The following is a 14,667-nucleotide window of genomic DNA, read 5'->3' as shown; positions in this document are numbered from 1 at the left end:
AGATTTTTAGCAGAGCGGGTCTTTTTACCCATCTACTGCAGATGATCGTGTCCGTGTTTTCAATCAGCGTACAACATGAAGCCGGAGAAGGTGCTGTACTTGTTGTTGTTTCCCCCGTGCGCCTTTCCGCCGTCCAGCTTGATGTAAATCTCGTCCCCGGGCTCGAGGTGCAAGACCACGCTGTTGCTGGCGTAGTCGTAGTTCTGGTCTGCGTCCTGGGCGATGGCGCTGGCTCTCACCTGGAAGGCAAATAATGGCATTCTTATACTGATCAAACTGTGTCTTTATTCATACTTAACACAAGACACCAGACAACTTCTTAGCGAGTATTTGCCTGTTTTTAAATGTCTGGGTTCACTCGTGCGTAAACCTCGTGCGTAAAAACGTTGTTAATCAAATGGCAGTCGTTTCTAAGTGCATTGTAGTCTAATCAAAGGATTTGGAGTAAACATCGGAACAGATTAAGATATTGTTACATAGTTATATAACAAGAGTCCTTTACCTGGTTGTTTTTGCAGAGGTCAGCCCACATGCTGGTCCCATCTCCCCCTCGCATCAGCACGTGGTAAATGAAGAAGTAAATCCCCGGTATTGAGCAGGTGAATTTCCCTGACGAGGGGTCATAGTGGTTGCCCAGGTTTGTGACCACGTCGTCGAACTTCAACACTTCATACCCTTCGTGCTGCTTCTTCAGTCCTGCGTAAAAGGCGATCTTTGGCACTGTGTTGTAAGTGGCGGCGCTGATGGCACCGGTGGTCCCAAACGCGCCGGGGGCTCCGGGTTGACCAGCGGGGCCCGGTACCCCTCTTTCGCCCGGCGGTCCGGAAGGTCCAGGCGGTCCCGGTTCGCCTACCGGACCCCTCGGACCCATCCTGCCGACGCGCCCCGGCTCTCCTTGGGCACCCTGGATGAACGTGGGAAGCGACTGGACCAGGCGGTTGTCTTTGATGGGGCTGGTGGCCTTTGCGGTGGCCGTGGTCGCTGACGTGCCGTGAGAGTCGCACACCATTTGACAGGAGCCAAGCATCTCGTAGCGGGCGGGCGTCCCGGCCGTGTTCACCACGACCGGGATCAGCACCACCAGCACCAGCACCAGCGCCACGCCACAGACACCAGTTGCGATCATCTGCGCTCTGCGGGTTCGCTGTGTTCTCCGGAGTGTGTGGTCTTCCAGCCTGCTTGAGGGCGATTATTTTTGCAGAGGAGAAAAAAAGATAATTACCTGCTCCCTTTGCTTTGAAGGCTACTGGAACTTTAGGCGATAAAACAGTCCCTTAAATGTGTATGCGCAAAAAGTAACCATCCACAACTTTTTTTTTTAAGCGCTGCAGTAGACTCCGTTCAACTGGTTCATCTCCACTTCTTCCACTGCAAGAAAAAACAGCTAAAGACTTTCTGATAGTAAAAAAAAACTACACAGTCCGCGCTATGTGGTGATGCTGTACACAGTCTCAACGCTGCACAAGTTTGTGTCCAGCGCGGTGCCAAAGGAGAGAATGGGCTGAGAATGAACCGTTACCGGCTTCTGTGTTTGGAGAATTGAGGGGGGGTGAGGGGGGCAGGTGATGGATGGGATAGACACCTTCAACCATGTCTTCAATCCAAAGAGAGAAAGTGAAAAAACACACAACAAATACTGATGCAACTTTGACGCTCTGAAACGTGACTAATTTATGCATGTTTTGTTTGTGAAGTCAGAGAAACACACGTTTCAACACAGCACGCACATTACTTTTACTGCTCACTCTTAAACGTTACAGCCCCCACACACACACACCACCACCACGTTATCAAAACACACCCAAACAGCTCTAAAGGTCTCCAGCATAATTAGGCCCATTAAAACCAAAAAGCTATACTCCTTTGGCAGCGGGTCACACCTCAGTGGCTCCCCATGACCAATTTATCATTTGGAGAAAATCTATAGAGCCAGTGAAAGGAAGGGGGGAGTCACTAGGAGCTGGCAGTGAGGGATGAGTGCACACGAATATCCTGAAGTATAGAATCGTATGCTATCTTGGTACTATTGTATTAGCCAAACTAAGTGATCATTGTAGTTTGTTTAAAAATTCAAACGTAATTTCCAATCATTTATAGTATGATCCAAGCAGTCTATTCCAAAAGGTACAGTTTTTCTTTATTTAAAACCTCAGCAATGTTGCTTTCGTAAGAGTTTGAGTGATGAAGGGCTAATTCCTGCTCATGAATTCAGAGGCTGTCACTCCGTTGTAGATGGCACCTCACTGCCAGGTGCAAAGATAGATAGATGAATAGGAAGGGAAAAACACCCCAATAGCCTTGTTTGTTTGTTTGTAAGGAGGGAAGCTTTGATTGCAGCCTTTCTGAAATGAGATTCTATGGAAGCGTTTGTTGAATGGTGATCTCGAAAAGTGCCACTCAGAACTGTTTGCACTCCAGATATAGTTAAAAGGGCTGTACAATTCACAAATAAAAGAGCTGTATTAAGAGATATTGAAGATCGTATTCTACGTCATCAGATGATGACACAAGGTCACACAATAACATGTTGCCTGTTCATACAGTGTCAATGGCATAATAAGCGTCCAATACCATGAACAAAAGTATGCTGAAAATATACATGTTGATGTAGGAGTTTACTGCAAAGGTTTTAAGAATCTTAAGAAACGAGAAACCAAACCAAAAAAAAAAAAAAGTATAGATTATTGGCTCAAGAGTTTTGGAAGTCTTGGGAAAACATTTGCAATCGACATGCTGGCTGGAAGAGCTTCTCCTCATAATCAATGAAGAGAATCCAAGTCTTAATATATTTTGATATTTTAATATTACACTACACATCATGGCCTCCTTGATTATAAAAAAAGGGCGGACAGGAACAGCGACGTTCACATTATATCATTCGACTGAAGTGTAGCTAGTTTTGTTGAAGGTACATCAAATATAGCCATAAATGATTTTTGGATCAATATCGAGGTTCCGAAAGTATTTCAAGATATGCATGTCCTGTAGCCCTTTGCTACTGGTGGAAGCTGACATAAGAAGCAAGAAAAATGTTGGCCTTTTTTTCATCTCTAGTAAAATACGAGACATTGAGCCACTTTGAACTCAAGTCCTTTTCGATATCTGTAAATGGTATTAAGCTGTGGAATGGACTTGATGAAGTTGTCACAGGGAGTTGCAGTTTGCACAATTTCAAAGCAAATTATGTTTCAAAAATTATTGAAAATTACAGACTAATAACCTGAGCACAATGTCAATGTCACTTTCATTACAATGTTGTAACAAATAATACAGGCCAGCAGACAGACTTGTTTTGGAATACTTTTGCAGAAGTGTTTAGACTACCAGTTTAGTAATGGAACAGGCCAAATACAAGGCCACTTGACACTTTATACACTTGGCATTGTCACAGAAAAACTGAACTGTGCTGAACTGATTTTAAAAGCTGAAGCAATTAGATTAAAATTGACTGTGTATTGGACTGCAGATTCTTAAAAAAAAAGTATATGTATATGTATATAGGGGAAGGTGGGGTGATTTGTGCAACTTTTTACTCAAAGTGATTTTAAAGTGAGGCCTTGACAGTTATGTCTCCAACTCAAATATGTACATATATTTCAGGATGTTGTGCATCCCTGGCAATAAAAACTTTGGATCTGCAATAAACTGTTTAAGAAATATAGCTTTCGGAAAAAAAGTTGTCTTGTCGCACAAATCACCCCACGTAGTGGGGTGATTTGTGCGTCATTGTGTCACAATGACAAAGTCACCATCATCATCTTTCTGGCCATCTGAACTCTCATCAGTGGTGTCGTTAAGTGGAATTGAGATGTCACTCTCTTCTGAGCTACTGTAGACAATCACTTTCTTTTGGTGACCAGCGTATACAGCCATGCCACTGGCACAACTCTCAGAAATGTACTTTGCACTAGTTGCTCCGTGCTTGTGGAACCAACTGCCACCTGACAAATGTGATTCCCCCTACATTTCTGCCTTTAAATCAAGGCTCAAAACACCAATGTACACCCTGGTGTTTCCTCCCCATTAACCTCTGCACTACTTACTTACCTCTGCACTACTATCTGTGTTTATGTGGATGTATGGGCTTTACGTCTTTTATTTTGGTTATTGTTATTTTACCTTCATTGTTTACCTACTGAATGCACTATGTACAGCACTTTGGACAGTGCAAACTGTCATAAATGTGCTTTTATAAATACATTTTACTTACTTACTTACTTATAACTCACCCAGGCCCTTGCGCACAAATCACCCCATCCCCAGAATTTTGGATAATAGGCATGATGCAGCAATTTAGGTTTGACATTGTGCTAACTATATAGACTCAAAGTGTAGCATACCAAAGCACTAAAACATGTGTCAAATGTTTTCAAACGTGTCTATAATTGTTCAGACACAATAATCAAAAAACCTTGATCATGGAAATTTTACTTTGAAAGGCAAAACACAGTTTTTTGAGCTTAAATGTGCTTATATCTTATTCCTTGTGTCTCCCTTCTTTACAGGATGAGTCAAATGGATGGCTCTTCTTAAATATGTGGTCACATTTCCAATTTCTTCCACGGTTTTCTAGAAACAAGGGGTTTTGCAACTTCCAAAATGCACAAATCACCCCACCTTCCCCTATATATATATATATATATATATATATATGTGTGTGTATGTATATATATATATACATATATAGCTATATATATATAAAAAATAATGTTTTTTGTTTGTTTTATTTTTATTTTGTAACAGTAATCTGTGTATCTGAATCCGAATTTGATGAAAATGGGGGCGGGACCTGATAAGCCTTTGGCTTCTTCCGTCTCCCTTCGGACAACACAAAGTATGATGTATGAATATTTGCAAGAGAAAATTGTGTATTGTGTGGAATTGTCCGAAAGAATAATAAATAAATAAATAAATAAAGTACATGTAGATGAGGAGTAAATGCATCCTATGGCAAGAAGTGGTGTCTGTTAAATCAAGGCCTTGTTGCCATGCACCTTTTTTATTCTTCACTCTTAAAGAATGAATACTATTATATAACATATAATTCAAATTTAAACCATAATAAAACTAATTCTACAAAAAAAAGAATACTATTATATAACATTGAGATAATTGAGATATGAGTTAATTGAATAAAGTTGCTCAAAGAGGATTTTACATTGACAATGCGAACTATGTAGTGTGTAGTGATGAACCCAACGAGAATTATTAACAACTATTTTAGTACTTTTTTTTTTATCTCCACTGCTCTCACCATTGTTAATTCCAGATACAGAAGGAAGCTGTTTAAAGTAATTTTAAAAAAAAAGCCTCAGTAAAGCAACTGGACTCGACATTGCGCAGCACCAAAACAGCAGACAGACTAACACAGCTAAACAGAGACCAAAACAGAGCTACAAGGAGAGTGAACCTTTAACATACATTCATCCAGTGGCCAGAAACAAACTCTCCAAATGAATGTTAATGATGGTCCATTTTCCCTGGATGGATGTTTGTGCTAACGGGTTTGCCATATCAACTTTAGAAGGTGATACTGTCAGACAGTATGTCAAGCTTGTGCCCACCATCTCCAAGTGACCAAACATACAGTATGTCAATACAGATTTAAAGAGTATGCAATGTAGTTATAAAGGTCAAACTTTGATCTTGCTGTAAAGATGTAATTTCATTTGATCATGGTTTAAGTTTGACATTTGGGGGCCACCATACAAAAATATCTTCATTTGGACACAAACTAATGGCATGGTTGTGTGGATGACAATATATACAGGTTGAGATAGGAAATGTCTTCTTACAATTTCCCCTAAAGATGAAAACAAATCAAAAACTCTATACATTTCAATTGGTTTTGTTAAGAAACTTTAATTTCCCCTTTATAATGTTTCCTGGTTCCACTTGGTTTTGTTTGGTTCATGCATCTTTGTTACAGTAGTCTGGGAGGGCACGTAAGCTGAAATACATTATCCCTTCTAAAAGAGCACACATTTTCAGTGGGATGGGTGCAAAGTGAGAAATAGAATAGTGTATAATAGAATGGTGTATACGAACACACACACACACATAGGGACATACTGTGGCGGCTATGAGTCAGTGAGCACTTGTTAGCGGTCAGGCTCTTTCCCTCCAGTTGGCATGAGCCTCCAGTGACTCAGGGAGACTTGTCGACCAGTAGCCAGAGCGAACAGCAGCGTCAAAATCCAACCAAAGCTGTGGGAAGAAAGCACAACTTGTAATAGAAAAACTTTTTTTTTGACAGCATCACAACAATTTCATCAGAAGTTATTTCAGGGTTTTTTTTCTTCTTCTTTTAAACAACAAATCCTGGTTTGTGTGAGTCCGAAATTGACCTCCTATAGCTCTCTCCTCGGCTCAAAGATCTTAGTTACTCATCTCATCCACGCTGCCATATTGAAAGATTACTCTCTGGTGCTGGATTGATCTGACAGGTTGTTTTGAGTCTTGACTTTTTTCGGAGTTCATTTACAACCAGTCGGGGCAGGAGTCCTGGAGGAGCCTGATGATTCTTTTGACATCCGGAACTAGCAGATATTCAGAGGGACATGAATAAAACATACAACCCGATCTGACCACAGCCCGGAATATTTTTTGCGAGTTGTCCAATGAAATATGAGGCGTGATTTCAATTCGCAAAAGATTTTCAAAAAAACCCTTTTGTCAGATTTAGTGCGATGCTTCATGAAATATGTATGGCCTTTTATGTAGGACCTGACTTGGGTGGCTAAGCAAGAGTTCAATTGTGGTTATGACAATCAAAGCCGTGACAGGTTCGTCAATCAAAGGAAACCTTCACGAAGGAATGGGAGAGGAAACTTAAATGGCCTTCTCCATTAACCAGCTGGAGATATTAAACAGAAAATATTATTGTACCATTGACACCTAAGTGTTAATCAACTAATAAAACACCATGTGGGCCAGGCAGTGATTAGATGCATGTCCCTCAGCACTGTTTACTTCTCTTTTTCCCACAGAAAAAAAACAAGCCATTGAAAAGGTTGGGCTCAACAGTTTAGCTCAGATGGGGGCAGAGGGAGGGAGGAAAAACAGAATGTGTTACCACACCACCCACTCAAAGCTGGTCCTGGTGTGGACTGTATTTAAGACATAGAAGAAGTAATCATAATTATACAGGGTGGAACTTTGATTTCACGCTGGAGAATAGAGTTTTGTTATTTTATTCAAATGAATAATCAAGGTATGACTGTTTTGCTAAACTTCGTTTCATATTGATTTTGGTTGAGAGGGTGAAAACATTACTCCAAAAGCTTTACTTTAAATTTGTGAGCATGGACTACACTGTGCAGGTGTGCTGCTGTTCTTTTTTATTCATTCTCAATGTAACCTACACGTACATAAGATGTGTGAATGACTAAAAAGCAATAATTATGCTCTCAAAGTACTTTATATGTAACACTTCTCATCAGACAAGAGAAGGTTCAAATATGATGGATTATTTAGAGTTTTGAATGTCCTTCAGGTGATTTATAAATCTTTCATTTAACAAGATCTCCTGGATGAGAATCCAGACATTGAAATCTTGGAATAAATAACAGTATTGCAGGCAAACAGTATGAAATGCTTTGGGGTGTAGATATTCTAGCGCATCCTAGAGGTTAATTGAGGTGCTTCATTAAAACAGGCCATAAACAATTGAAATCCTTCTTTCTCTTTATTTTTCAAGAGACGTGACCAAGAAGGGCAGCATAGCCGCAAACGCATTGCTACAAAAAAAGAAATCCAATAACAAACAAACTAAGAAAACTGACAATACAGTTCAAACGTTCGACTTGTTTTTCATTAAAATCACTTTGTTTCCGGTATCATTTGCAGGATCATGTTTGTCTTCTCAAAGTGTATGTATCTAAGATATCAGGTCTAATTGTTGGTTTTCCAGTAATGTCAATTTAAACGATCATTCTTTTCCACTTTAGTCCTTCCACCAAGTGAACAGGGGCCATGTTTGAACACAGTAACACAAGTTAAATTGCTTGTTAATGAGTCGTTTGTTGCCAACTTTAATGTTTGACTTCACACAAATGCAACTCAGCTTCCCCTCTAGAGAGACAGCCATTGCAGCCCGAACCCCCTGTGAAAAACATTTGAAATACTCTCATTTCTATTAGCCTTCTTTTACATTTTACAAGCTCACTCGGTTGAACAATGCGGCTGATTGCTACATACAACAACAAAGCACCAGTTCACGAGAGGAATTCAATTAAAGTGTATTGTTTTCCTCTCTGTCGTCCAGCAGGAGATCAAAGCCAAACACATCAGCACTCGGATGCAGTCTGTGAATAAGATGTTGAATCATGGCTCGCGTTCTGTGGAGAGGCTCAGGAACAATGTGGAAGGTCGTACCAATAGTTTAAGATAGAAATCCCTGCTGCTCAGCAATGAAAGCGTCACAGGAATGGAAATCAGTACCAGCTCATAATAGATAAATTAGTTCTTACCGTCCCTTTTCAGGAAAGCTGAAAATATGGCTTATTAGTAATCAATTATGTTCACACTAGGACTGCAATTGCTTCTCCTGCCGACTTCTTGGTAATTGTCGTGTCCTGCTTGCTTGTCTATTGTGTGCTCCTGTCCTGTGCTGTTCATGTTAGTGTCTAAATTAATATGTTAGTGCTGCATGTTTGTGCTTTATGCTCCTGTATATGTTTGTGCTTTATGCTGCTGTGTAGTATGTGTTTTATTATACTGTAGGTGTGTTTGTCCTGCTCTAATCTAATGTTTTGTGCACTTTCCTATAATGTTTAATGTACGCTGTATTTTATTGTCTGCTTATTTTATTGTTTGTTTGCCATTGTCTGTCAATTCATTCTTACTATGTGTTACTGTATTTTCTAAGTCAACTATGTTGTTTTTTAATCTTTGTTTATACATTTCTGTAATTTTAGGTTGCCTTTTAAATATCTGTCAGGGGACAACAGATGAAAACTAGCCTATTGGGCTAACTCTGGCTCACTTACATTTTGAATGTTGATTAGTGTGCATTGTCCCTGAACTAAACCAATACATAAAATAAATAAAGAGGTCGCACAGGTTTTTAATCGCTCAATTAAACTGATTTATACGTAAATAAAATCACACATATACTTGGGAATGTTTCATAAAAATAAATAAATAAATGCCCAGTACAGTGTTGCTTGATGATCTTATTATTTCACCTGACAACAATTCAGGGACATGCAACTACAGGCAATATATGTTTAGGCTCCGATTAACTTAATCTAAAAGTATATTTGAAATATTAGCTCTGCAGCACATTGATTCAATACAGATTAAAAACAGATGTCATCATTTGAGTAAGATGATTAAAACATAACTGGACTCTACATTTAAAGCCATAGTGTGTATATTTTTAATAATAATGATTGTCGGATACATTCAAGCCACTGTGTTTACAAACTGGTGTCGTCCCCCGACAGTGGCTACATATCTCAAATAGCGCCCAAGAAATGTTTCAGTTGGTGATTCTTCTGCTAAGAAAAAACCTGGACGTACAGCAGAAGGTATCAAATCCATGCACGATCACCAAAGGCTTACCTATAGATGCGCCGACAGTATTGTTGTAATTACTAAAAATTCCAAAAAGGGGCAACAGGAGTTAAACACTATAGCTTTAAATACAATATTGAGGTACTTGTACTTCATTGAGTACGTCTACTACAGTACATTTCAGAGAGAAATATTGCCCTTTGTGCCGATTTACTTCAAGGGTCACTCATTGTTTTATTTCACGTAAATATTTTGCCTCATATTTGTGAGAAAAACACAAGTAAAATAAAAAATAACGTTTGAGTAAAGCACTGTAGACTTTGCTCTGTCTCTGAGGAAAGGCTCAGCCCTGCATTCTAGGATTGTTTTGATTGCTTTACATTATGTATTGCAATCTGGAATACAGGATTACAACAAAGGATTAACACAAACCAAATCCCCCCCGTGCCACACAAAAAATAGGTAGATTGATTTTCATCGAGATGTCAATCGATGCACCGTTTGGCTGATGGCATAAGTGGGTGGAGTGTCACATTTTCTGCCGATGGGATTGAGCCGCAGCGAGAGGCTTAGTGGCAAATACAATCGAGGAGTGTAAACATACCGAGGGCCGCAAGAGGCCGATCAATGCCTCCAGTCTGGGATTGATTAATTACCCTGGGAGAGAGACTGAGGTGTGAGGGCACCAGAGAAACCTGATCAGAACAAGATTTATCACCCAATCTCTGTATCATCCCTCCCTCCCTCTCACTATTCTCTCTTCTTTCTTTTGTTTTGTTTTTTAAATCTGCCCTTCTCCATTTAATGTGTCATGTTAAAGTGTGAATGACCTCCGACCATGTTGTAGAGGATAAAAAAGGAACATGGTAGTATAGACCTAACCTACATTTTAAAATGGCAATGGCTTTTTATCAAACAAAACCCAGATTTGATCCCACTGAATTATGAACTTTGATTAAATAGTGGATATAAAAAGCAGTGTTAATAATCCCACCCTTTGGATACATGATGAGGCCCTATGATAATATGCAGGAGATTGATTTTGTTAGTGGTCTGATCTATGCCACAACATCTTAACCTCCTTAATAAATAAGCAACAAAAAATGAAAAATGTAAACAAGTTACATAAAATCTATTTCTTCCTGTCCCATGACGATTCATTTGTTTGTTTGTTTTGCTTGAATAAGGTCAAGAATAAACTTGCAGGCTTAACTAACTCCAAAATATAGAAATATTTTGATAGGCCTATACATCTTACATTCATATTTACATCAAGCACGCACATTTAATTTTTTTCCCCTTTCAGTTTTGATTTCAGAGGTACATTATAGGGATATTTTGACATTTTGGGGGATAAATTAGATTGATTGCTTTCTGGCGAGAAGCTGAATAAAAAGATAACCATCAATCTCATATCTGTCCGTTAAATATTAAGGCTAGAGCCAAAAGGTGTTTAGCTTAGCTTAGCTCAAAGACTGGAAACTAACAGCTAGTCTTGCTTTGTCTGAAGGCATCAAATTAAGCATGTTAGCATCCCTAAAGATGGATAATTAACATGTTACATTCTTGTTCTCTTTTTTTCTTGTTTCATGATTAAACGATGAAAATGTCTGTTTTACGGCGGCCAGACTATACCTGGCTACACTAACTTACTGGAACCTGCTTGTTGCCTGGCAACAACTGTAAATCATTGTGTTTGACCAAGTGATTTCGGTGACATTGTTTGACTCAACCTTTGTATTGGGGAGTAACCACTTGTTGAAAACAATGCAGCTGTTGATTGGTGATGCTGGTGGTTCCTCTGACTCATTAGCACTTGCCACAATGCACCAGTGCCATTCTCCACACATTTTAAAATGCAGCCTTAAAATACCAGAAAAACAAAGAAACACACAGGGATATTTGAGAGTGAGTAAGCCTACCAAAGGAACTCTAAGATATCACCAACACATCTTACCTGCACTGTAAACAATTGCTGTAAATTTACAGCAGGATTTCAACAGCATTTACCTGTTATTTATAAAAACAGCATTTAACTGTTAAAATAAAAGGCAGTCTGTTAAATTACAGTCCTTTGCTGTTATTTTACGGAACGGTAATGTTTTTCAAAAATACTGAACTTTCCTGTTAATTTACCATCAAACTTGGAAGGGACAACTTGACATGAGCTGCCTGCACATGTGAAGCTTATACAGTTTTCTTCATTAATCCTCATCTTAACTAATAAGTGTTGTTTACTGTATATCCTCTGGTTAAGTTTACTTAAAGTTGAGTTATATCTACTTGGAAATGGAAATTGCAGTTAACGTAATTAAACCAAGTTAGTCTTACTTAACTGAAGAGTTGTGTTTACTCAGTAGAATGAAGGAAACGGATTGCCTTAGATAAATCAAGTAAGCACAACAAAGTGTATTGTAGAGACGCCCCCTTTCCCACAATGACTTGCACTGGACTAAACGTTTGTTATGTTGCTATTTGCACCCTCAGTAAAGGGGATGTTGCATTCCATTACCTCACTATGCATTTTATTTAAATAAAACATTTCTGTGTGAACTAACTGTTATTTTTGGTTATAACAAACGGTTTGTGGAAATCTTAAACAAGATCCCTAGTTCAACTCAGGAGACAATTTACAATAGAAATTAATCATTCCATTGAACTTAATATATTGTAAAAAGTGTCTTGAAGTAACAAACAGAAGCTGCTCTCTGTGTTTAGCATTTGAACAAATAGGGGACATAGTAAATTTACATATGGAATGAAACACATCTGCCCAATGAAATATAACATCCCCTTCGCTCACGGTGCAAACAACATAACAAACATTTAGTCCAGGTTCATCCCTTTTTTCATTAACAGTATAATCCTGTCAATTTTAGTGACAGTCAAATAATGTTAATTTAACAGTAAGAAAATGGCAACCCTGCTGCCAGTTGATTACTGTTTTTACTGAAAAAACAGGTTCATACAGTTTTCTTCATTAACAGCATAATCCTGTCAATTTTATTGACAGTCATATAATGTTAATTTAACAGTAAGAAAATGGCAACCCTGCTGCCAGTTGATTAATGTTTTTTTACAGAGAAATTTCTTAGTGTGGTTCTATATCCGGCATCATCCTGATGTGAAAAGGCTTCATAATTAATTCAAAAAATAAACAAAACAAAAATATAATCATGGCAGGGAAGATGATTTCCCCAAGCTTCTAGAGTCAACACTTGACCTCTGACGTTTTAGGCTGATTGAACAAATGTACATTTCACATCAGCCATCCATTGCTGTGCGTACCACTGAGGATACTGAGATCATGACCTCTGTAATATTTCTGGGACTGTGGGGGTTTCAGCAAACAAAGGACGTCCCACATGTTCGCCATCTTATTTGCTGATTGAATTATTTTTGGATTCTGTTTGTTCACATGTGATTACCTTTCTTGGCCAATAAATAATTAAGGTATTTCCCCATCTGTATGTTCATGATATTGTCAAGGTCACTGTTTTCGAGCTGTATTAAAGCTGCTCTAGTCAATATTTTTATATCAGTAATGGGTCGGATGACTATGTGTTATGTGACAGTGGTCCCTCAGTCATGAACCCACAGATAATTATTCTTTAGCTCTATTGGGCATTTTAGCATCTTTTAACTTGTTTTGGCTTAACTTCCTGTAAACTTAACGGATTTAGTTGTTTTAAATTTCTAAGTTGCATGCTACCTGCCCATAACCAAAGGACACATTTGAGCTGGTGAACATGGGGGAGCGTTTAGCAGATACAGTAAAGAGCCAGATTTGTCCCTCAAGAGTTGGTGACCAAAACAGAGCTACAAATTCCTGTTAGCCCATTAGTTAATAAGATGTAATTTTCTTTATAAGTGTCCAGTATCAGTGTGTGATTAGTGTGTGTGACTACTACTTCCATTGTAAATTGGTTTTAGCTTAGTCTCCATTTTAACGAAAATGTTATAAGAAAAATGATTAGAAAGCATTTTGAGTTAAGATATTGAATTGGTATGACATTATCTGTGGAATCACCTTTAATTTCCTTGTTAAATGACAGCCGGAAGTTGGAAGACTCTTAAGGTCATCATCACTGTCCACACATACATACATACATACATACAGCGAATAATGAACGCACTATAATTGTCAATTCACAAACCCTACTGAGCCTCAGTCAGCTATTGGTGGTCATTCATATAAGTCTCCTTAATATAATATGACCATCATATATAGGCCTATATTATGACCAGGACAGCAACATGACAGCGCTGCCATCTGATGCATGACTGACTCCCCGTCGCCCTACATCCTCACCCGAACTAATGACGACCTTTTGATTTCCAAAAGATGTCAGGAGAGGAGAGGGGGAAAAAAACGCAAAACGCACCCAATTAATTCCGGGTGAAGAGGACTGGAACGCGTGAGTCGAGTGTGTCACACCGCTGGAGTGAATGGTGAGGAGCTCCAGGAAAGACAGAGCTCAGTATAATTAGGATTCAACAGGCCCATTGTCAGAGGTAATTTAAGCTGACAGCCACTGTGGAATGGAGAAGAAGCAAGCAGGAAACACCTTCAGACTACAGGCTCCACTTTAACACACTCTTTTACATAGTCTATCAACCTCTTTTTCTCTCTCACACACACACACACACACACACACACACACACATAAACCCAAACACACATATTCTTGTACTTCTATCTTTGTGAGGTCACTCATTGACATAATACATTCCCTACCCCCTTGCCCTAACCATCAAAACTGATTGCCTAACCCCAACCATCACACTAACCCTAACCTAAACCTTAAAACCTAGTCATAACCCTCAAACAACCCTTTGAAGGAGTGAGGACCAGGCGAAATGTCCTCACTTTTCAAAATGCCCTCACTCCGTTGGTTAAAAGCTAAAACTGGTCCACACAAAGATGCCCGTACAAGAACACACACACACACACACACACACCCTGCAGTAGCCTACCATCCATCAACCAAGCTTACTCGGAAACTGCATACTAGGCAATAAAATAAAAGACAGATTAATAGACAATCAAGGAGAGATGTGCTATCTACGTGAGCGGCCCCTTTGAGCCTTGATATCAAGCTGAACAACATCATCATTAGTGGTGACAGTTTGAGCGGTGTGGTGACA

General features: G+C 39.1%; 1 protein-coding gene across 1 annotated transcript; it reads right to left on the bottom strand.

Moving 5' to 3' along the window:
• Positions 1 to 59: 59 nt before the first annotated feature.
• On the bottom strand, positions 60 to 1,126 carry c1ql3b (complement component 1, q subcomponent-like 3b; the record flags this gene model as incomplete). Its single annotated transcript, XM_080034499.1, has 2 exons — positions 60 to 239; positions 503 to 1,126. The coding sequence occupies 2 exons, from the start codon at positions 1,124 to 1,126 to the stop codon at positions 60 to 62; spliced, it is 804 nt and encodes a 267-aa protein (XP_079890625.1).
• Between the last annotated feature and the right edge of the window lie 13,541 nt (positions 1,127 to 14,667).

The sequence above is a fragment of the Ammodytes marinus genome (genome assembly GCF_949987685.1).
Source record: "Ammodytes marinus genome assembly, chromosome: 9".
Classification (NCBI taxonomy): Eukaryota; Metazoa; Chordata; class Actinopteri; order Uranoscopiformes; family Ammodytidae; genus Ammodytes; species Ammodytes marinus.
Note: the sequence above shows the minus strand (reverse complement) of the source record. Positions and strands in the feature narration are given on the sequence as shown.